The sequence below is a fragment of the Tauraco erythrolophus genome, chromosome 12 (genome assembly GCF_009769465.1).
Source record: "Tauraco erythrolophus isolate bTauEry1 chromosome 12, bTauEry1.pri, whole genome shotgun sequence".
In the NCBI taxonomy this organism is placed as follows: Eukaryota; Metazoa; Chordata; class Aves; order Musophagiformes; family Musophagidae; genus Tauraco; species Tauraco erythrolophus.
The window spans coordinates 19028195-19052728 of NC_141476.1; the positions used below are offsets into that span (position 1 = coordinate 19028195).

The 24534-nt window shown below is 40.7% G+C and overlaps 1 protein-coding gene across 5 annotated transcripts in view; it reads right to left on the reverse strand.

Moving 5' to 3' along the window:
* Nucleotides 1–24534, reverse strand: part of DCAF1 (DDB1 and CUL4 associated factor 1) — a 54880-nt gene that overhangs the window by 11700 nt on the left and 18646 nt on the right. For 4 of the 5 annotated variants that reach the window (XM_086619362.1, XM_086619364.1, XM_086619363.1 and 1 more), the window contains exons 9-22: nt 23371–23529; nt 21571–21750; nt 20524–20733; nt 19194–19363; nt 17288–17412; nt 14930–16187; nt 13797–13995; nt 12997–13079; nt 12002–12086; nt 10427–10660; nt 9741–9834; nt 9160–9264; nt 8288–8361; nt 6349–6453 (exon numbers count right to left, since the gene is read on the reverse strand). In XM_086619362.1, the coding sequence (XP_086475488.1) occupies nt 6349–6453; nt 8288–8361; nt 9160–9264; nt 9741–9834; nt 10427–10660; nt 12002–12086; nt 12997–13079; nt 13797–13995; nt 14930–16187; nt 17288–17412; nt 19194–19363; nt 20524–20733; nt 21571–21750; nt 23371–23529 (3081 nt within the window). Of the gene's footprint in view, nt 1–5531; nt 5597–6348; nt 6454–8287; nt 8362–9159; nt 9265–9740; nt 9835–10426; nt 10661–12001; nt 12087–12996; nt 13080–13796; nt 13996–14929; nt 16188–17287; nt 17413–19193; nt 19364–20523; nt 20734–21570; nt 21751–23370; nt 23530–24534 lie in introns of all 5 variants that reach the window. The other variant, XR_015222490.1, reaches the window with a different exon arrangement.

Here is a 24534-nt window from a genome sequence, read left to right on the forward strand (position 1 = left end):
AAAAAATGAACGTTTTAACATTGTTCAAATACAAGTTCACTGAAGAATGTTTCACTCCAGAGGAATAAGTCTCTCCTTGTTTTAGTAATTTATCTTTCTCCACAGACAATCCCCTTGTCATATCTTCTGACAATTACTCTCTTTGCTTCCAAAGCATCTGTGTAGCATATTGGTACTTTCTGATCCTTTGCTATGCAATTCTCAGGAGCGACAATGTCTGGTTTTCAGTGACTTAAGAGTTTCTATCCAATTCCTCCCCCACCCACTTCTTGACACTCCCTGAACAATGGGCAGTGGAAAAAGCTTAAATATAGCCAACAATCCTTCTAGGGGTTCAAGCATGTAAGGAATTTTACATCCTAGATTACCTAGTCTCTATCTTTCCCCTCAGTTAGCAAGCCCAAACTCACTTCCTGTTATCATACCGTTAAATTCATTCTAAGTATTCACCTCCTTCATACTACAGGGCTGCACCTACTTCTACCTTCTTGGCTACTTCAGTGTTAGAATTTCTACTTCTTCACAGCTATTAATAAGGTCACAGAGCTAAAAATGTGAAAGCCTGGGAATGCGCAGAAGTTACTGTATGTAACAAGCAAGGAATCTTACCACAGGATTCTATGCAGATGTAGGTATGTGCAGGTTTAATACAGGAAACTGCACACAGCATACAGTATGTCACAGAGGCAAAACATGGAGTGAAGAAATAAAAAAGCAGTTGTTCTCTTAGTCTATGTAAGTAGGTTTAGCTTGTCTAACAATTACTTACCTGTGATGAATGAAAAAGAATCCATGACACAGATAAACAAAAACTTTCAAGTAACTGGGCCTCTGTGGGATTGGCATGTTCAGTTGGGACTCTTTTGACCAATACTCTGGTTTTGCCTATGAAACCTTTTCAATATAACATGACTGTACGTACCTGATGATAAGCAATCTAATTCCAGAGTCAGTCCTCTTTGAGACATGTGCAAGTCATCATTTTGCAGTTGATATATTCCTTAAGGCTAAGGATAAATATGTTCTAATGTGACTACGATATTCTCTGGGCTGTAGGCTCAGAAATAATATAAGGAGTCCAGAACTAGGTGCAATTTCTGAATCTGCTTCTCTTGCTTCCTCTCACTGATCTCACACTGTCACAAAAATAAGCCCATTCCTTTAATTGCGTGACAGAAAACAATATAGTGTGTAAAGGATTTCAGAATTTGGCAGGTAAATGAACTCTCCCCCTTTATGGAATTACTTCCTTTATTTTCCCAAGCTTCTGAATGACATTTCTCATCACAGCTGAGGCAGCTTTTATTTTCTTGGATCTCAACTACTCCGGGAATTCTAGAAAGATGTGTTAGGCGAGAGGAAGTCAGCTTTTGATTTCTGTCACTGAACGGGCAGAATACGCTTTTACCTCTGCTGAAGCTGTTTTACTCTACAATACTATATCTAGCCTTCTGAAAACTCCAATTACTTTTCCCTTTCCAAGAATTTCCTCTGTTTGTACTGACAACTAGTGCAACTACATTCTGAAACAGCAGGATAGGCTGAAGCAGTCACAATCATTTGCTACTACCTGAAAACGTGGTAAGAAGTCTAAGTATTGGGAAAATTTTTTTCTTAAAAAGAAATAATCTGTTACAGAGGATGTCTGTTCAAAAGATGTGTCTGTTATGTAAACAGGTCTTTGATGGAAACCACTCTTTACTTAACCTCTCCAGCTGAAACTAAGTTCAAAGATTCCTATTAAGGGGCGCAATAAACACACGTATATTATTATTGGTTGACACATTCATCTGAAAATACTTGTTCCCAGCTATTATCATGTAAACCATTTCATCTCGAGCAAGATTTCAAAACAAATTATATCTTCAAATGTGACAGGAACAGATCCTGAAAAACTAACGGTCCCCGATGACATAAATCATTCTAGGCAGCTTGTAGTGACAAAGCACCACCACGGTTTGATGGTTCTCAAACACATGTGCCAATACGGATTAAGATTTGTGGGTTTTTCTCCCCCAGCGATTAAGTATCCACATGAAAACAAACCTATGTCCAACCAACAGCAGTAAAAGTACAGTGGAATTGCTACTGCAGACAGATAGGGAAAGAGTCCTAATACAAGAGTAGAAACTGGGATCACAAAGACCACGTAGAAAGCTGAGGAAAAACAACCTCCATCCTGACTAAATCACGTCACAATAGGAATTGTCTTTTGAGCCTTTATTGCCTTATCTCCAAAGTTTTAATTTCACACCACCTAGAATTTTCTGAACCAAAGCACAAAGACAAGTTACACACCTACCATCAGCATTTTGATAGCCCAGAAGCACTGCAGGATAATTAACAGTTCTTCAGTTCGGGCAAAAGAAGTAGAACACACTTTTTAGGACAGGGACAGCTAGGTGTGACAACCCACTGCTGAAGCCAGAAATCTCTCTGGACACGACCATAACTGAGGATACTACTTGAGCCTCACAGATGCAACATCATCCACACCATGTACCACAGAGAGAAAAATAGGCCTTAAAGAACTAATACAGAAAGAAAAACTGAAACAAAGAGACAAAAATGCACAGACTGAAAGTCCTGTAACCCACTCAGAAGATCACGTCATCCAGACTGAAGTTCCGCAGTTTTGAGTCTACTCTGTGGTCAGCTAGTTCCCTTGGTTTTAGGTTTTCTGATCACTTAATATTTCTGAAGTCTCCTTTTCTAGCCCATAGCAACTGCCATGCACCATTTCAAGGCCAGATCAGTACATTTACTTTCTTTTGCACCATTTCCTCTGCAATTCCTGGTCTGCCTCACTACAGAAGACAGCAGATATCCTGAGTGAAACAGGGGATACTAATTAGCCAAGAAAGGGAAATAAATAAGAATTAAGCAAGCTAACAACCAAAAGATGGTCCAGCATCTATACCAGTAGCTCACATACCCATCTTATTTTTGCTAAGCCTGACTCTGAAGGAGTGTATCAAAACAGTGGCAAATAAAGAAGGAAAAGGAGGAGGATCTTGAGCAGACTGAAGAATAGGAAACTCTGCCTATTTCCCCATAGACTGAACGTAGTCTTGCAAAAACTTGTGAGACTGTTGGTCACAGATAGACCCATTTAGATACTCACCCAGCAGTGAAATAATACACAAAACTCACAAAAGTTCAAGGCAGAAATACGAGTATTTCTGGAGTAAAACATCCAACAAAAAAATGCTCAAAATCTGGCTCTTGCTAAGCATCTTACATCTTCCCTTTCCCTCAGTTATCGTAGTAAGCACAGACCACAGAGTACCAATATCCATTTAGCATTTGTTCTGTTTAATAAGGCTTGACAACCTTGGATTACTGGCCATAAATAGGAAAAGGTAGGTTTTGGGAGATCTCATATAAGAGGCTAGTGTTAACAGTCAAGGAAAAGCCCAGCTACAGTGGTCCTATTCCCAAGTATTTCAAACAAAACCATAAACATTTACTGCAGCAGTACCAGACACAAACCAGTTAAGTCAGTCCGATCATCTAATCTGATGGTAATTTATGTAACAAATCAGTTGATTTTACAAGGTTTTGTTTGAGAAAGGGAGAGTAACATAGTTGTTTTGTTTCTTCATTTATGCAAGAGAAGGAACTGAAAGATATCTATGGGCCAAATACCCCTGCTAGGTTCATTTTTCAGACTCTCAGTCTTTTGCTTTTCAAAAATCCGTCACAGAGCTATCAGTTGACACTTGTCAAAACTGACATCATGAGGCATCAAAATTTAAAGTAAAAAACATCAGGCAGGTATTTTTCTTCCACAGTTCTTAACTTGTCTCAAGTACAGTTTTTAAAGCAACTTTATTCTGCATCACATGACTTCCAAGCAAGGCTTGCCCATCAAACATGCCTCCATTTGAGTACTTATTACTTTCTGTACAAGCAAAAAACTGTACTATGGACCCATATAGATCATATACAAATATATATATATATATGCATAAAAATCAAGGTGTGAAGATACAGAGGCCAAACAGACCAACATCTGGTCTAAAAATCTCGACCAAAGAGATACCAGATTAATCTTGATTCACATGGACTTCCCCCCCTACACCATCTGAATAAAAACAGATCAGAAAGCATCATCTTTTATCCAGAAGGTGTTTTAGAATATCTGTGAGAAGTCCCAATAAGTTTCAAAGTTTATTTCCAGTTTTTCAAAGCCTAAATCACAGAAACTAACTAGGCAAGTAGTAAACATCTACATACCTGTGAGCATATGTATACACAGAAAACTCCTGTTTCACCAGGAAACAAATTACTCTGTTGGCCTTAACAGACAAGCATTCCAGAGAGATTCCGTCTTTATCCTGGAAAACCTCTACTCAATCTAGCTCATTGCTGGATGTCTCTACAGAGACAAAAGCTGTATTTTGTAAGCCTAAGACTAAAACAAACCTGGAGGAACCGCAGTGAACAGAGAGCAAGGGGGTTAGCTGATGTTTTGCTAAATAGGTGTATATATATATGGAATTGAATTTGCATTCATAAGTAACGTTTATATTAAAACCAAACCTCTCTTACTAAAGAAATTTGATTACAACCATCCCTAAAAGCTACTGTCTAGGAAACACGTACACACGCCAGAAACGAAGACCATAAAAAGCAGCAATTTTGCAATACCAGCTAGTCACTCTGAGCTTGCAAATCGATCCCCCAGCAGCTTTGTTTGAACACCCTGAAAGCTTTACAGAAAAGCTTTTAACATACTTAAATTCTGCCTGGGGCCACTGCCATTTGTAAAACAGGAAGTGGTCCCCAGTCCCGTTTGATGGCTGATAGATACCTTATCTCTGCCGTTTCCTAGTGTTACAGCCTGGAACCAACAGCATTCAGATTGTGTGCTCTTAAACAAACACACATCTCCACCTAAGTTAACACCAGCTGTATCGCTAAACGGTGTCTTGATAGCTGCTAGTTAATCATTGTACAATGCAAAATCAATTTCTGCTATAAACTGTTTTTTGAGATTTTATCAAGAAAATGTGAATAAGCGTACTGAAATACACTGAATGTGAACAAAAACAGTGGAAGCAGAGACAGAAATAGAAACTATTGCCCGAGGCAAGCACTGGATGGCTAGAAAGCAGAAACACTTCAGAAAGAACAGTAATTTTCCACCCTTTCATTGATTCCCAATAAATTCTACTCTTCACTCATCCTAAAAGTTCCCAAACTGAACCCATCCAACCTAGAGATAGAAACAGTGATCCATGATTTCATAAGAATGCCAAGACTCCAACTGCAACCTTGCAGCACATTGAGAGGACAAGACAGCAAACTGTATGCAAAACAGAACTACTGCTTTATCTTCAGAAATACAGTGAAATTGTAATAACAACTAACTGCAAAGAAAATAACTCTTTCCTGAGATCTGCTAGCCAGTCTTCTGAACTGAAAAGTAAAAGTTTTAACTTAGTAACAGGAAGATTCAGAGACAGAAAGGGTATCAGAAATCCAGCTTTCCACACAGTCTGGAAAAAAACCCACCAAAATATTACCTTCTGGCATTCTTTGGAAAAGGTGAAGTCAGCTTTTCTCACAGGAGATACAAATATATGATTTACTAGAATGCAGACACCAAAGAGCAGAGAACAATGCATTTAAAATCTTTAGGGAATTGAAGCATAAGGTCTTTGCCTGTTCAAAAAAAACACAAACACCTGACATCCAAAAAGCTACAAATTTGTCTGTAATTCTCATTGTATTGTAGTCAGTATTCCATCCTACTGTGTATTCCACCAGCTGTACCCTGAGGAGCACTTACTGCAGATCTTAGCTCTTTTGTTAAGTTGCCAGAGATCAAAAGGCTGATCTGAGAAGGAAAACCAACACATCCCAATGCAAACCTACAGCTTTCTTTAAAATTCTTAAAACATTTTGCTGTGTAGAAGTACTGTGCAGTTTCACTGCATTAGTCACAAGTTGTGTCTCATTCAGAAACTAGTGACAAGTTATGCCCAAATGAGACTTGGAATCGAAAAAAGGAAAACCTCAAACACTACTGTCTCTACTGGGTGTCAAAATATTTTAAAAAATACCAAGCAGAACAAACAGCAAAGTTTTTAACCAAGACTGAAACACTTAGGGAAATTAATAAATAAACTATAAATTATCACGTAGGTTTACAGTGCACAAAGTTACTGTTCACACAGGTTTTGCCTAGGTAGTCTTAGTTTACACTGACAGTAAAGTGATCTACTTCACATCAGGTGAGACCAAATGAGGCACGTGTACTTTAATAAGCACCTGTGGCCTCTCACATATAGATAACTAACAGCTACTCTTGAACAACCAAGTTAATATTATACTTCTCACCTGATCTTCTTCTTCATCTTCTTCGTCTTCTGCCAAACGCTGCCTGCCCACTTCATATAGTCTGCAAACTGTATCCATGTTCATGGCATCCATGCTCCCTTGATTCTGAAGGGGAGATGCCCGCACAGCAGTTAGCCCCAGGAATTAAGCTCAGCATTCATATTCAACGCTATATCTGATCTCAATTACAGAAACATTACCAAAATCCTTCCCTCCCATTTACTAGCAGCAGTAAAATTGGCACTAAAAATGAGTATTTTTTTGTGTCAAGGACCAGGCCAGGAGCAATGTAAATATCTACTTTCTGCTTCTGTCATCCACAAGCTACACTCTTACTAGTAGACTTAACAAAAGCTTTACTGGATCCTTAACGTGCTTTGGGTTAGTTCTCACCTAACCACACAGCGCTTCCTTTACTGAACCATATGGCTTAGGAGAATGCTAATTGCTGTCACATATCAAGGGTTCCAGAAGCCAGCAGTCTGATACCCCATCAATCACTGCTGCCACATGCCCTGATGTAACATTTCCAATGATTCCTATAAAGGAAAATTTTTCTATCTTGGCCTCACAATCTCCAACTTGGCCAGCAACTCCAACTTCAGCAGTTAAACCTGAAGCCTGCCCTACTACAAATTCTTGACTCACTGTTTTTGGTCTGTAAGGATCAGTGGTTCACAGAGTGTTAAACCAATGAAATTTTAAATTAGTCACTAAATATACATAGTCAGGTTCAAGACCCATTAGTTTAATTGGGCTTCCCCTCTAACAAATCAGAAGTTTCACTTGGTAATTTTTGCTTCAAATCCTTAGCTTCTAGGATTTTGCAAGGAAGACAAACGAAAAAGGAACAATAAGATTGATTCACAGAAAAGCTTCATGGGAAGCTGTCCCAGTTTTAGCTGGGACAGAGTTTTTTTTTAACAGCCAGAAGAGCTCCCTGTTTTGGTTTCACTCAGAGGCTCACTCTGAGAAGAATGTTGATAGCAAGCTGATGTTTGTGGTTGGAAGTGAAACTCCAAGGACTTTTCAGTGTGCGGAGTACAGAAACACGGCAGGATAAGGGGGGAGCATAGCTGGGACAAGGGGGACACGATTCCCCTTGTCATTTGTGTGGAACTTAAGACTGAGGGCCAAACTGGCCAATTAGTATTCCATATCATGCAGCGTCATGCCCAGTATAAAAGCGAGGGTCAGCCAGGAAGAGGGGCTTTTGCGCTTTTGCTCTTTTTGCACTTTTGCTCTTTTGCGCTTGCTGCGCTGCTGCTCTGCTGTTTTTTTTTTCCTTCTCTCTCTCTCTCTTTCTCTCCCTCTCTGCCCCTCTCTATTTCGGGGCCTCGCGTTCGTCCGGGATTTGCAGTTTTCGGGACGAGACGGGCTTCGCATACGAGGGGTGGTGAGCACCTACATTGTATTAAATCATCTGTATTAAATCACTCTTATCTCAACCCACGGGTTTCACGTTTATCCTTTAATTCTCTCCCTCATTCCTGGGGGTGGGGGAGGGGGAGTGACCGGCTGTGTGTGGGGCGGTTCAACATAACCCACGACAGAAGCCCCAGGAAGATTGCATTTCGCAGTTATTCAATACAGTGCAAATTTTAATAGAAAATCATTGCTATAAACAGGGGAAAATGCGTTTCTTTGTGCTTATGAGAAGGAAAACCTCTGCACATTTTAAAGTGGAAAGTGTTTTAAGAAGAGAGGCAAATGTGTCTGGAAGTTGAAGCAATGAGAGGCAGAAAACCAAGACTGCTGTGGGTAGACAACAAAAAACTAACACCATCTTTACCATCATCAAAACACCACCAGTGCTTAGGACATGAATTTAACAGTAGGAATTTCAGAATCATCAGTGCTGAAGGTTTTAAAAAGAAACAAAAAGCACTGCACTCAAGCCACAGCTACAGAGATCAAAGTTTATTCTTAGTTCCTTTACCTCAATGACAGCCAGATAGCAGTCCTTGCTGTCTGTGCACAAGTCAAAGATATTCCGCTTTACATCTATAGTAGCTGGAAAACATCAAACAACAAACTCAGTGGTTAACTCCGTGTTACTTAATGTTCACTGAAAGAAAAGACCTAACAATGTATGAAAGAAAAGATCTAACAATGTATGAAAGAAAAGCAGATAATAAAATGCTGGGACAAGAAACAACAGCTGAAGTAAAAGTGAAATTAGTATTTGTAACTAATACAACCTGTAATAAAGAACAAAAATGCTGGAGACTGCCATAAAAAAATAGCCAGCTAAGTTCTTAACCTGCTCTGTACAGTGCCTCCTCCCTTGATAATACATTTATTGGCTTCTCTAAGCACAGGCAATCTTCCAGGATAGGTGGCAACCAAGGGACTGAGTTGCGAGCCATGTCCCCTTTCAACAGCAAAAGCCACATGTGTTTATGCCTGTACCAACAATTAGCTTAGCTCCAGGAGCTTTGCAAGCTGGAGGCCAAACTGACAGCATTTCGAACTACGAGGCAGGGAGCGGAGGGGGGAGCCTGCCTGAAATAAGACCAATGACATCTTAGCCGACTGACCTATTATCTCAGATTATGCCCTACTTGGAAAGAGGAAAGGAAAATTAAGCCAGAACTGCGGAACAGTAGTGAGTAAGGCAATCACATCCTGAACAGCATATGATACTTGAACCTCTGTCAGTGTTAAACCCAACTCTCGTGCTTCAATCAGAACAGGTTGTAGCAGAATTTATTTTGTCGCACACGCCGAGGAAGAGGAAGTGAATGTTACTAAGCAGAACTTTCAATAAACCTTCAAACCTCCAGACCAAGCTATTTGCTCCGCTCTTACCTATAGGTTTATAATCAGTTGCATTAAATGTCCTGAAAGAGGAGCCAAAAGGACTTCTCATTCTCTCCTCCAGAAGGTCATCTTCATCATCTGCCTGCAACATAGCTGATACAAGGAAAGATTATTCCACAAATCCACCTTCCATTTGTCACTGTCATTAATCAACTTAAGAACAAATCACTCTGACATGAATTTTCTTTTTATTTAATAGCTTGGCAAGACAATTTAATATCTACTCTTCCAGAGCTCCCTTTATTAATACTGCAGATCATTGAAACTTAATACAGAGGACAAAATTATTTTATCAAGCATTATCAGATATGCCATTATACACATTTTCTTTTTCAATAGGTTGATTTTTAATTTCACAATGAGTTGTGATATTGCTAATGTTAGAAAAAAAAAAAACATCTTTGTCAGCAATACACATACCATAAACATCCTGAAAAAAATTCCAGTTCACACATGCCAGTAAGGCCTGGAGTTAGACTCTCTGAAGCTTCTAATTTCACTGAATGAGCATTTACTTATCTCAAGCCAGGGGTGACCAAGGAGAGTAACATAAGACTGAGAAGTCCTACCTCCATACATAACTGTGCCAGTATAGTTGAAGACCACACGACACTGATCCAGTGCAGGTACTGTGTGTAACAAATGGAAAGTTCGGAGGTCCCACTGAAAAAAATGCAGGCTAAGGAGCAACAAACAATTGATTGCTTCTATTTCCTTTTCAACACAGTGGCAAACAACTGATTAATTGTGTTCAGGAAACCTCATTGCCACCTTCTTGCAAAAATGACAGAACCAGAGTCGGATTCCAGCACCACGATCTCTTTCACATGTTCAAAATGAAATAGCTTATTCAAAATGTCATTCCCAGTCATAAGAGGTTACTGAAGTAGCTTCAAGGTTGTCTTGGTAAGGGATGAGAAGAAAGCAGAGGTATCACAGAGCATATTAGAAAAGTAAATCTTTCTTGTTCTCTATGTTAAGTATTTCGTCTAGACTATATCAGAGGCAGAATCTAGCTTTAAATTAGCTAGCTGTCTGACAGTCCCTACTCACTCGATTCAGAGATGAAAACTCTTGTTACCTTGCATAACCTGTAACACAGCAGACCATTAATACAACTTCTGCCCACAGCTACTTGTCTATCAATACAAATTCTTTAGTTATTCTTTATAGCAATTTTCTAGCAAAATTATTTATAGCCATTAACAAATTGCTTTAGTTTATCACATCAGTTACCACAGCGGCCAAAGGATACAATTTCTGTGTTGACTATGACCTCTAGCCCATTGGGATGGAAAACACCACTAATGGTCATGTTGAATTTGTCAAACTTGTGGATGGCTTGTGCCGATCTGACATCCCAGAGGACACCATCATTTAGGACAAGGTCATCAGTGGGGTTAAAGGTGGCACAGTTCTTCTTGTAGTTGTTGGCAAGATCTGGGTTAAACAGAGTCAATAGCTTGTTGCCAGTCTGAATATCATAGATCTTTTAGATTAAAAAGAAAAAGAAAGATTAGTCACAATTTGTAATGTACCTGTGCCTAAGATCACCCTATATTCTTCCCTCTTCTAGATTGTTTCCAGAATCATCCCATTTCCCATTTTCATTTTGCTTTTTCATTTCAAGCAAGAGCATTCCAAAGATAACCCTTCCTGCCAGTCCTTTAATGGTTTTTCACAGCTGGAACCAAGTCTCAAAACACGTTTTGGCCAGAAGTTAGCTTACTGCAGGTTCACCGATTATATATTTACATATATTTCAACACAAACAGGATTAGTTCCAAAGAAACTAACCCCATTATGAAAAGTGGGCTGGGAAGCTGCAGTCACAAGGTACCACTTAGCCATGTTTCAGAAACGGAACTGCTTTTAGAGCAGATGATGTTTACAAACATAAAAACTCCAAAACACACAGTGAGGAAAAAAAAGAGCCAGAAACTATAGAAAACGAGTACAATTCCTGGCATTTACATGGAAGGGCAACTTTCTGAGCTTTGCCCCAACAAAGTGTTGGAAGAGAAAAAGATAAAAAGGTTCTTAAGTAGTACAAAGGGTTTATTACCATCTTCGCAGATAAATTTGATCTGTAACATCCCTCAGAGCCTATCTCTCATTCAAACTTACAGAGAGGAAAAAATTCTCTAGCATTGGAAAACAAATCTGTTTACCAGATAAACACAATACACAAACTGAGCTGACTTCCAGATAAATGAAAGTTAAAAACTGGGCAGGAACAGATAGTTTGCTTAAACAAATCAAGAGCAATAAGTAAAATCATAAATAAATAATTTTAATAAGTTATGTTTCATGACAATTTTTGAGGTAAATACTCTTTCAAAAGAGACAGTGCCTATAATGACTGTAAATTAGCACTGAGAAGAAGCAGAAGCTCTCTGAAGCCTGTGTCTGTCAAATTTGCAGGTATTCATACAAAAACTTACAACGGCATTCTCTGAAAATATATCGGTAAAATTAAATCACCCAAAAGCAAGCTGCAGAGTTGGGGGGGCAAAAGGACACTTTTAAGAACGACACTTTTAATAGGCCATTTCCCACTGCTGTTGACTGGGCTACTGTTTCCAGTGGAACTTTTATTACTGCTATTATTATTATTACTACTATCACTGAAAAATAAGGCAAAGCAGGAAACTTCAGGAAAAAAAAAAAGAGGTCCTGCACAGTCTCTCTCAAATGAACAAAACAAAGCAGATTCAAAGCAGCTTCTACAATTGCCCAGAATGCTAACCATGGAGGCAACACATTGCACACTGCTTGTGCTACAGTTGGTTGTCACAGCTTCACAACCATGACCTTTACTGGTACTTACATGGGCAATGTCTCCTTTTGTGCCAATGACCCGATCCTGAGAGTGCTTGCTGAACTCCACGTATTGGTCATCAGGGAAGGAATGCCTGTAGATAGAGTCAGCGAAGAAGTCAAGGAACCACAGACTCAAACTGCCTGTGTAAACCAAACAGTACTCCAACACCTCCAGCAGAGGTTCCAACAATGCAGAAAACTAAAAACAGAGAAAGAACTTCCCTTCACCACTGACCATGGCATACTACAATGCTAAAATGCTCCACTGGCATTTGCAGGAAAATATTAGACACAGCCTTTACAACAGACCAGTGAAAAAACACAAGCAGCAAATTCACAGACTTGTCAGTCTGCTATAAACATTACACTACTTAGAGGAGTGAGCAATGAATGGCATCAGGCACAAACACACATGCAGGCCTGAGGCATGTTAAACTTTTTATCTGAAGAATGTCCTCCAGCTGACCTAAAACAGGTCACACCAGAACTGTTGCTTACAACTAAGGCAGACAACAGTCAAACTTTTTAAAACCAAAGAGCCTTCCACCCATTTTTTATGGGCAGAAACAATTGTAAATACTGAAATCAATTTTAAATAGCTTTAGCCAGGTCTGAAATAGCTTGTGTCCAGGTCTGAAAGTTTCAATATGCAAATCGCCATGCTAGTAAAATTCTGTGACTGGCTACAGAAAGATTGTCAAGCTAATTTACATACACGACAATAAAAATACAAACGTATTTCTTTGCCTTCAGGGACAACAGTGATTTTACTGATCTATCTTGCATTCAGTAGAACTTTAGGTAGTTAGAATTTAGCAAAGCTGTCTGTGCCTAATAAAATAGGGAAGATACTAAACATAAGAAAGGGAACATATTTTATTTTTTCACAAGGATATTGTGAGAGCTGTGCTGTACTGCCCGATTGTTCTTAGGGTTTCTGCCTATATTGAGTGGCTCTTCTACACTGCAACATACCCCACAGCTGGATCAGAGTATACCTACTTCATATCAAAAACAGACTTCATTCCCCACAATGCAGACAGAGGTTGGCTCCACGTAGCAGATGTCAGCAATAAAGATCCATCCTGTATTTCCACATTAGAGTGGAGGAGGAGAAAGGGAAGAGAACACCAGGAAAAACAGAGGTTATCGTTTTACCTGTACACTTTTAACTTACAATTACAAGATGAATTTAGGAACCAGAGCAGATTTTGTGCTTACTAAACTACTCCTATGGAGATAAAGTCGAGGTATCTAATACTATGTATAATACAAAGAGCCCTTGGTAGATAAAGAAAAATATTACAGATAACAATGGGAACGAACCATCTATGATGTTAATAGCAGATAAAACCAGGATAATCCATGCCTGAACTTTGATGCCCTGTGAATGGAGTTTATTGTGCTTATAAATCAGTTACCTTTTATTTCTTCTTCCTAGAATCATCCCCCAAAAGATTTCCTTTTCCAACAAAGGGAGGTTACCTCAACTCTGATATGTTATCTCACATGTATCCTAAATATATAATCAGTTTAAGCATTTTTCCACTTCCAAATATATATATTTTCATTACTTACAAAGGCACACAGCCACTGTGTATCTTCTCTATTATCTCGGGAAGAAAAAAATACTTGTAGCACTCAGAGAAGGAGTAGGTAATTATTACAGGTACTTTAATGACAGCCATTGCAGACCAGCCAGTAGGTGTGTTTCAGATTTACACATCCAGACAGGCCCAAAACACACCCAGGCTTAGGCTGTGAGAACTTCTAGAACTCAGAGCAGGTCTTTGGTTACTTACTCTGGATGGCTCAAGGTGCGTGATGGCAGAGTTATGGCAGTTGTAACTGGCCTCTTCCTGTCCACTGAACACGTTATAGAGTTTCAACTGCCCCGTGCAAGTACCCAGCATTAAGAATCGTTCTCTTGCAGAAAACGCGCAACAGGTAAAGCCACTCTCATCCTCATTTGCTTCCCTGAACACAGAAATCGGACGGAACCTACAGAAGGTAGAAATACAAGGGTTCCCCAAAAGAGGGAAGAAAAGCAAAACTGAAACGCTGTGTGATATTAAATTCAGTCCTTACAAATCATGTAGGTAAAACTTACAGCTTTCTTCTAGGACAGGCTAAGTGTCAATTATAAGACTAGTGCTCAAGTGAGCACATTACAACAGTGTTTGCAACATTTCAGCGTTTGTTTTGCACTACTAAGTACTCCTGTTAAAGCACTTCATTACGTTGAAGCACTTGGAGTCCATCTTCAAAGTTGGATTGATGGAAAACCTGTAATTCCATCATCTGGATAAGTACAGAGAGCTAGCAACATTTTCTAACAGTTCTGAAACACTCAACGCAACAAGGCATGGCTCATCAGCCAAATAACCTCCTGTCATCATAATTTCCCAAGGTGATACCGGTTTCACTGTGAAGATGCTTTCATCTGTGAGTCACCTTTATTTTTATAAACTTTGCATCATCTTCCAACTTAACCTCAGCAAAGTAAGGACACATAAAAAGGTTACCAACCTGCAGTGCTGCAGATTCAGCTGCAAGAGTAAAAATATGGATTCTGCTGTCCTGCATCTGTCAGCCAACCAACCTCAAGGCTATGCTACACTCCCATGTAAAACTGGCATTACATACTTACCTTCCAAAGGAGAACAAAGAGCTATGAGCTCCGTTACGAAATGTTGCTAATGAATGAATACTGAAAATAAAGTGTGCTTTAGGTACTAAGGGTCAGTACTAAGGACGAGAGAAACAGAACAACTTCTAAAATGCCTTTCAAAGCTCTCCCAGTTGTCACTGTTGAATTAAAACACTCGTCTGTTCAAGGATACTCCGCTGTGGGACTGCACAGCCTGAATCCGGGTAAGGCTTTTTGGCACAAGGTACATCCTGAGTGGGATCAAGAACCATTTTTCTTCCTTACCTGCTAAATATAAGGTGTCTATCAAAGCAGCCACCATCCACCCCTCCGTACTTCGGGAAGGCTGCCCTGCGGGTCAGCCGCGAGGTAAAGTTAGTTGGCGCTTGGCGCCTTTGTTTTGGCTCAGGACACTGGTGGGGAGTAAAGAGAGAGAAAGGGGGACAGGTGGCAACAGGATTCTTGCAGCGGGCATGCTGCTCCCTAAGGTACTCTGTGATTATACTGTCCAGCGTGGGTGGGGAAGGAAGGTGTCTGTCCAGCTGCTTTTTGATAGCTGGGCTCTGGCTGTAGGCGCCATGGTCCGATTTTTGTCGCAACACTCTGATTTTTCTGCCGTTGCAGGGAGACGGCCTCTCCCTGACAAAGCTAATCCTGCCAATCAGAGGAGAGCTGCTGGCGTAAGAAGGGCCTGGAAGGGCAAGCGGACCTTGGGGTGCAGATGGTCTTGTCTGAGCGTGGACAGAGGCGGCAGTGGAACCTACGGAAGCGTGGCTACTCAAGCGGGCTGAGATGCCGTTAGCTATGCGAGGAGTGCGAGGCAGGGTCACAGGAGAGGCAGCAGCTGCAACAGGAGTGAAGGCAGATGAGTGAGATGCTGCAGTCATGGGCAGGTCAGCCTCTTTAGTAAGGACAGATGCGGTTTCTCCTAAGCCCTTAGAGATGAGATGGTTCCGAATCAGGAGCAGCAGCTCCTTCTCAGGAAACGTGATCCTTGACTGGGCCACCACATCCGCCTTCTGCAACCGAGCCAGAGAGACATCCGTGCCAATCAGCAACGGCTTCCCCGAGACACGCTCTATCAGCTCAGCAGCGTATTTGCAGAACTTCACGTGCTCGCTGCGCTTGTCCTGAAGCACCGGCTCTTTCATCAGCTGCTGAATTTGACAGCTGCTGAAGAGGGGGAGCTTGCTGATAATCTGCCGGACAGTACTACTGCGCGAGAGCCCCACCAAGGCTTTGCAGGCTAATGCTCGGATCTGATCCGCGTCTGTGATCGGCATCTTTATAGACAGCAATGATAGCAGCACTTTGATGCCGTTGTTGGACTGTACCACATTCCACATCTTAGCTAATGTGTGCTCGCTGCTCTTGGCCTGAGGAATCTTTCGCCGAGGAGTTCCAGAGATGAATTTGCCAATGCTGGAGATCCGATTATCTGGGCCACACACACAATTGATGATGATCTGAAGGGCCGACTTCTGAATCTCAGCATCATGGATGAAAAATTCACCCTCAGCAACTCCAAGGATGATACTAATACCTAGTGAGAGAAAGAAAGAGTTTCTTTAGTACTCTAAAAATGTATCTTACGCAGTTTGTCAGACAAGTAACGGAGCCTTCAACAAATTTGAGGAAAATAGGTAATTCTCTTCATTCCAGGAATTTCTGAAGTTCTGCTAACTAGTGTAAGATATATTCTTCTACCTCCCTACCAAAATGTTTTCCTACACTGATGATCCTCCACTTCATCATCAGTAAGTAGGGAGTCAAACAATCTTTCAGAGAAGGTGATCAGGCATGGCCCAGGAACACAAAATCTGAGATACGTGGCACAGAGAAAGACGCACAGGCATGCCCTCTTACTGCAGAAAGCAACCCTTGCATAAATACTAACAAAGTGGAAACAGAGAGAAAGGAAGGGGACTGTGTTGTGATGGGAATAAAAAAAGAAATCATATCACATCTTCCAAAAGGAGTCAGGCAAAAATGAAACTTCGGGTTCACTTCCTCCTCCCCCGCCCAGAGTTCCTGTTACTTTCATGTCTGCTTCAGAAGATCAAAACCCTCAAGAAAGAGTTGGCGTTCTGTCCAGAGAAAAGTTTTGTACAGAAGAAAATGTCTTTTGCCTATATCTAGTACTCTGCTCGCTTTTTATTTTTCTTTTCTTAAAAAAACGTCATGCCCCATTTAATGCATAAGCCTTAGATCACATCCAGGCACATCTCGTTCATTTGCATACCGAATCTGCAGGCAGCCAGTTACAGCATAACTCAAATAAATAGCAAAAATTGTTCCTCTCCCATATTCTCAAATGCCATATCCCCAGGAGTCCTAAATTCCTGAGAAGTTGAGGGAACCTAATAGTCTCATTACAAAAGCAGATTTGGCTCCATCTGTATTTAATGAGCTCTTGAAAACAAAGACCATGCCTTCAAATCTGTAATCCAGCCACAGTGCTAATCATGACACAATTTTAAGCACAGTCTACTCTCCCATTTATTTGCATCCCTGACAGTAACTCTGAATACATGAATTATTTTAACCCTTGTCTCACTATAGGTGAGGCACAGCCAGCTGAAAAATCATGTAGCAGAAGATAACTGTTCAGTGTGTAAGTCATCAGGATCATATTCAGCTTACCCACAGTGGAAACAGTAGATCCAGCTTCATCTAACACATCCACAGGTTCTGCCAGCTGCAACTGGATTTTAGGAACCACAGTCAGGATGGCTAGTACATCCAAAGCATATCGTACTGTGTCATTCCTGGAAGACAACAACAGAAGAACTTCTCAGAAGTGTACATACAGTTGTTTCAATACCATAAAATAGTACTCAATCTACTCTACTCCAACAAACAGGAGTAAATCAGTCACGTCTGATGTATTTGATGGTGCCTTTTGTTTTTAGAATGTTCCACTCTTAAAGGGCTGGTCTCCACAGAGGGCAGTGCTCATGCGCACACTATTGCCTGCAGTCTGTCAACATTTATCCCATCCTGCCCACAGGCTCCACTGTAATTTTGTATTTATAAAAATAAGAATGTTAAGACTTATCCACAAAAGCATTCTTAATTAAGCTTCTCAATCTAATGTAACTCTACATCGTACTTGGAAAACACTGCTGTCTAAAATACTCTGTCACCAGTCAACTAGAAAGGAAGTTTTTCTGAAGTGAACTGACGTTTAGCAGTAAAACAGACAATTGTGATAGGGGAAAAATGCATCAATTTAGGCATCAGTTTAAGAGAGGCACAGGTGTGTGGAAGATGAAAAGGGCTGTTAACAAGAGGTGGAACAGCAGAACAATGCAAGAAAAATGGGAGAAGGTTTGTAAGCCTGTATGGAAAGGTACGAGTTAACCCAGGTAGCAACTAGGAAACAGCTGCAGAGAGTAAGAAACAGGAGAACAGAAACCACCCAGGAGATGGAAACCTGAGAGAGAGAAAGGGAGGTAGGGGATTGCAGAAGCAAAAACAGATCTCGAAGGCTTTCAAGTAAAGTTAGGCAAGGAGTTCCTGCAGGCAGCAGAAATAAGCAGGGAGTCCTGGTGACAAGAACACAGCTGATGACAACTAGTTATAGCAGTGCCTCACCAGGGAGTATATCTCTAGAGAGGAGTACAGCTCCGCTCTGGGGAGCAGATGGTCATTAGCACAAACAGGGGTTGGAACTTTGCACCCATCCTCCTTTTGAGGAGGGGCCAGGACCCCTAACAGTACTCTATCAGAGCCTGGTGGCAGTTCCCTTTCTTTTGTAAGAGTAAGGATGCGGCAGACTTTTGGGGTAGGGAGGTGTGGGGAAGAGGTGCCACAGAAAGACGACAGAATATCATGGTGCCCCCACAGCTTGTCTGTGGTCAAGACAAGGGAGAAACATAAAAGTGGCATCAAAAGGTGAGCCCCTCTACTAATATGTTGAGTTTAAACAGCTGGGAGTGTATCATCTAGGGACATGAACCTGAGCAATGCACAGTAACAATCCTTAGTCTTCCTCCTCTCTCAAACGCTGGCAGCTTGCGTATTCACACAACTCCTTTGCACACTTGTACCTGCTCAGGAAACTTCAAATACCAACACATCAACAAAGTGATACAGTGTCCTTTTTTGAGTCAGCTAAACTTCCTACACTCATCAGACATTCCACCACTTCCCAGGATTAAGATATGTCTTGATTTCACCCTCTACTTTGAAGGTTTTCTAGCCATTCTCTAACAAAAATGTAAACAAGTTTTGAGACAGAGAGAAAGCAGCACAGAATTGCGATGAAGCTCTGCTACGATGCTGATTTCTCAGAAATCAAAGGCCTGAGGTATTTTGGCTCTGCATAAATCTCATGACATCCCTCTCTCAAAATTTTAGTCTTCCTTTCCATGGTGTTAACTTTCATCGGCACTGTACAGGCACAGCACAGGCCCTAACAGCACTAACCAGTATGTGCCTGTTTTAAATGCTATCAGAGAGGTACAAAATCTGGAAACGTAACGTCCTGCCCAAGAGTCACAACTTACTGTGCTGAAACACAGCGGTACTACAGCAAACAGCTCACCTTGCATAGTATGTCTTCCAGTTGCATGCTATTGAAATGAGCTGAAGCATGAGTTGGACACAAGATAATTTGAGGAAAACCTCTGCTGGCTCCCAGTAGAGCTGTGCTGGACCATACTCAATCAGGAACTCCATCATCTCCACAATCTGCTCATGAGTATATGAACAGGCCTGCAGGGAAGTGAGTCAAAAGCATTACAAAGAGATCACAAGGGTTACAAACTTGCACATCAAGTCCCTCACTGCTGGGATTTAACCAAAAACTGCATCCACAAAGATAAAGCTACCACTGTTTCTTGCAGATTAAGTATTTAATTTCTGTTGTATTCCCTAGCTGTAAAGGAATACAGCAATTGTCACTATAAAATACAGTAATAAGCTTAAGAATAATATCCTTTAAGTTTCTTTGCAGTCCTAGAAGGCTTAGGACAATTTAAGAAGAAAAAAAGTTACATTAAATTAAAATTCCACTCTGCTTTTAAGCTACTAATCTACAAGTTACTAGACCATCATTCAAAATAAATTTATGCTAAAGTATTAAAAAAAGACTGCACAAAATACTCGACTACTGTTTCTAAGTTCTGATTACAAAACATACTAAAGAAAAAAAGGAAATTGCCTTTTAATATTTTTTTTTAATTACACAAGAAGGCAACAGCTTATACATATTTCTTTAGTTACTGACAATAAGTCATTTCTGCAGAAGCAAAAACAGCCTTATGTTTTCTTATTTTAGCTCTTCTAGAAAACCATCACAAATTAAACCAGAGACCACAGGCGAATGTGCTCCCACAAAACAAGCAGCCATAAAATTCCGTTTTTAAAAAGACCACTTTGCAGGGAGAAAGTAAGAAAAAAATCATGGTCAACACAAGAATCTCCCAGGTCATTCCTAAAAACCACGGTGTTCAAAAGACACCATTTCACTTGTCACCATCAAATCAAACTTACTTCCAAGATTTTCAACATTATGTACGTTTGTATACACAGAGGTTTTGTTCTTTCAGAGACTAAAAGCACAGAAAAAAACGCGAGTATCAAAAACACCTAAGTTAAAGGCAGGTTATTTGAGAGATGGAAGGGGAACCACAACAGATGAGCAGGAACCTTAACCATAGTTCAGATGCACCTCCAAGGCTCTTCTGTATTTTCCTATCGCAGTGTCATTCCACAAGGCAGGAAAAAAAGTACAAACAAAAAATCCCTATCCCTATAAATTGCACACTATCTCGTTATTCCACTGGCTTCAAAGGATACCTACATATTCCTGCAGCTTGGATTCACTTGAAAAATGCAACAACCATGTTAAAAGCTTGCAACGTGCTGCTCACCTTGTAGGGGGGCTGCGGATGGACCAGAATGCCACCTTCAGTGCGCTGGAGTGACTGCTTCACCTGTTCAAGTTTGATAGCAAGGTGAGCCTCAAAGTATCTACGCAAGGCCATGCAGGTGTGTTTCCCAGTCTGGCGACTGGCAAAGATCTCATCATCACTCAAAAGGGCTCCTTGGTCTTCCAGGTTTAAGATCTCGAGCGTGCTTATCTTCAGAAAGAAGTTGGGTAGGGGTAAAAAAAGTTTCATGAGTTCACTCTTCAGGAAGAAAAAGCACTCACAATTCTCAGCTGCACTTGTAGTCTGAGTTTAGTGCAAGAGACATACACACACACTCTGAGAGGTGACGAAAGCTGTCTGAACAGAAAGGCCTCTCTGTGTGGATAAATAGTTCATTCTAAAAAGAACCATTCCCCCTCCTTCACTATCTACAAAGAAAGAAATCCAGATCAATGTAGATCTGGAGGCAATGGTGTACCTAGTACTATTAGGTGTTATACTACACAACACAAAGTGTGCTTCCACCCTGGGGGCTGATGCCCCCGAGTTAGCACCAACCCAACCTGTCAGGACTGCACAGCAATACCATGCAGACATACCAACTTTTATGCACGAACAGTATAATTTGTACTCATAAGTTCTGTGGTTACCACAGCACACACACAGTTGTACCTCTCCTGGAACAAAGCTGGAAATATCTGCGTCCAAAAGGGTGCATGGCAATACCACATTTACATGAAACGGCAAGAAACATTTTAACTATCACTAAGCCACCTCTGTTTGAAAAAGTGCTGCTCAACCCAAGACTTGCACCAACAAGTTCACAAAGGGTAGCAAGTCTCCTGACAATGACCATAATAATAAGAATAAAGATGAAAGGATCCACACATCTGTTGCTTAGAAAACTCACCCCACCTCTCCATCTCTTGGGAATTTAAGAGGAAAAAAACCCAACAAACGAAAACCAAAATTCTCCACAGTTGCACTATAGAGAGTGCAAAACTTGACACTAAAACCCTATTTACTATATAAATCTACAAGCCTTACCAGGTTAACCAGACGTCGAAGGCCATCATGCCTGTCAAAGAGCTCCAGGACAGCACGGAAGGAGAAGCAAATGGAGAAGAACATGGTAGCATGGCAGCAGCCCGAGGCATGGGAGCACTCCATTAGCCATAAGGTGTAGTTTACTACATCTGAAAGCACGTTATGGGGGTGCATGCACACCTAGAAAACAAAAGAACATTCTTGAAAAGGACTTCAAACAGTTTGCTGAGGAGAATTTTCCAAGGAGAATGAGGGTTCTTTGAGGGTCAAACAAACAGAGGACAAATATCACTTACTCCCAGCTTGACTTGGGACATCCGAGACATGAAATAAAAAGTCCCATTTCCAGATGAGTAAAAGAAAGCCCTAGTGAGACTAATAAAAGCCATGACGTGGCAATGTAGGACTAGCAATTGGTCCATTCCCAGACCTAAACACAATAAATACTGCAGTTTTCATGTAGCGTAATTCCATACGCTAAGAGAGTCCTTTTCCATACTACTTCAAGCTAAGGCTACTACTTCATACTACTTCAGCCTGAGGCTTGGCATGGACTAAGTGACATGGGACTGCCCCTTGAAACTGTCTTCCTTCCTGCAGAACAAAAACACTAGCAGAATCCATACAGATACAGCTTTAAACAACCACTACCAGTCCAGCCTCTACGTGGTCCGGAGTGTTAAACATGTGAAATCACAACACACATTCAGACAGCATCAAAAACTTGGGAAGAATAAGCAGAAATGTAAAGTTACTAGTCTAATTGCTTCCATTTTCAGCTGAAAAAAAAAACAAACAAACCAACTAGACAATGTCTGGAACAGGCCAGGAATCAAACGCCATTGCTCAACACGGAGCAGAGTTGGAAGGCTTCAGGCTACAACTTTGAATGAATCTTAGAGCAAAATGCTCTCATATGCCAACAGTAATGCTCACAAGCTGAAAGGTAAGCTTTTTTTTTTTTCCCTTGGCATGGTAGCAATTTTGGAATAAACTGGATCAATTCCTAGATCTGGCTTAGTACACACGTGCTACTGCCAGTACAAAAAATAAAAAAGGAAATAGAATCACTGTTTAAAGGTCCTGCGAAACTGAAACTTAAGGGAAGACTGTTGTATCAACCTGTCTGAAGGGACGATTGCTGGAGGAACACCACTGAACTGAGAGGAGGATTCCTCTTCTAAGACTTCTTTTCTATATCAAAATACGAGGTGGGGAACTTTACCTTCATTATCAGCTCTTTTAACATTTATAAGCTCAGGCCACAGAGAACCCTTAGTGTCATTTAATTTGATTTTCTGCACAATTCAGACCAGACTCACATTAGTCTTCTGCTGCACTCTAACACCACCACAGAAGTTGTGCTACTGTCTAGAATCTGACTGAGGTACTGTGTAACACTGAAGCTATCCACACCGAGACTGTGATGGAAAAAACAATCTCGGGAAAAGAAGTCCTTTAGAACAGGCGGGAAAGGAAAGACAAATGAGAATGTAGGAGTTTTTCCATTTTTTTGAGGGAAAGAGGGAATAATAGGACGAAAAGGACAATGAAAGCATTGAGACAATGCCGACAAGACAGAGGTCTTCAGTTAATTCCCTAGGAACTGAAATCCATACCCTTGAAACAAAAACAAATACACCAGTATTTATATACTTCCTATTGCCTTTGCAAATACCCAAGTTTTCTATATAAATTTGGTTTTTAGCTTAGGAGATGTTTATTCACTGTTTGAACACAGGTAGAAACACCAAGAAACAACAGGAATCACTGCAGTTATATTAAAAGAATGCCTCTTACCCTCTCCATGGCATCTTGATTGTAAGACAAATAATATAAGCACATGGAGACCCCTGTTGCCGCCATGGAAGGACGAGGAATCTCCAGCAGCTTTTGCACTCCTCCATGAGCAACAAACTCCGTTGCAAACTTGTTGTGCAGCAGCAATGATGCCAAATGCTAGGGAAGGATAAATGCAGATTAGACTGGAATTCTTCAAGCTGTCATCGGTTCTATGCCCTGCCCCACAGAAAAGCAGATGGCATTAAAAACAAGCCCTCTGTGCTTTGTCCACCTTATTTCCTCCTTCCATTATATTTAACTGCAGAATACAGTATTTATCCCAAAGACAAAAGCAAAAAAGGCATTATCACTGTTTTACACATCTTACAAAAGAAATACAAGAAAAGCAGAGCAACTCAAAAATTATTCAACAGGCCACTTTAAGTCTCCCTACTCTTTCCATATTAACACTTTCTACTATCACTAAGAAATATTTAAATTTGCATTCACACTATGTATATGCCATATTGCTGGCAAGAAGAATTTTACAAAATGGAGTTTAAAGACTGTTGTTAAAACAGAAGTCTGCAGCTACACGCTACTTTTCTGTATTACCAACACCTTAAGAGGAAAACAGTAAGAACCATTATAAACCCCACCCCACTCCCAGCTGAGGTAACCTACACCTTTTGTAGGAACACTGCTCCTTGGAAATAAATTCTCAGACAAATGACAGTGAAACAGAGAGAAAGATGACACTGGAGAACCAGAGGCAGACAAGGTACTGCGAAAGAGGGAAAGAACGCTTAGAAAAATATAATTTGTGCTGCTGCACTGCAGGTTTGGCTTGAAGACGGTTATTTCATGTGGTTTTGTACCTTGAGCAGGTAACCTAAAGACTACTCACACAAAACTATTGTATTTCAAACATTAAGCTCAGATGTCATGCCCCTGGGGCCTCTGGGAGTAAGACACTTATGCTTCTTACTCCTCACAAATGTCCCTTGAGATGACAGGCAGTGGAACAACTCAGGAATGCCATCTAAGGGCAGCAGAAACACAAGTGTTTGACGGAAAAAAGAACTTTTATCATCTTCAGATAGGCAGATGGTAGCTGAAATTAATGGCACTTCCTGCACAACTAAGATCTTTTCACTCACTCCCCCATTTCCTTTTTTTATT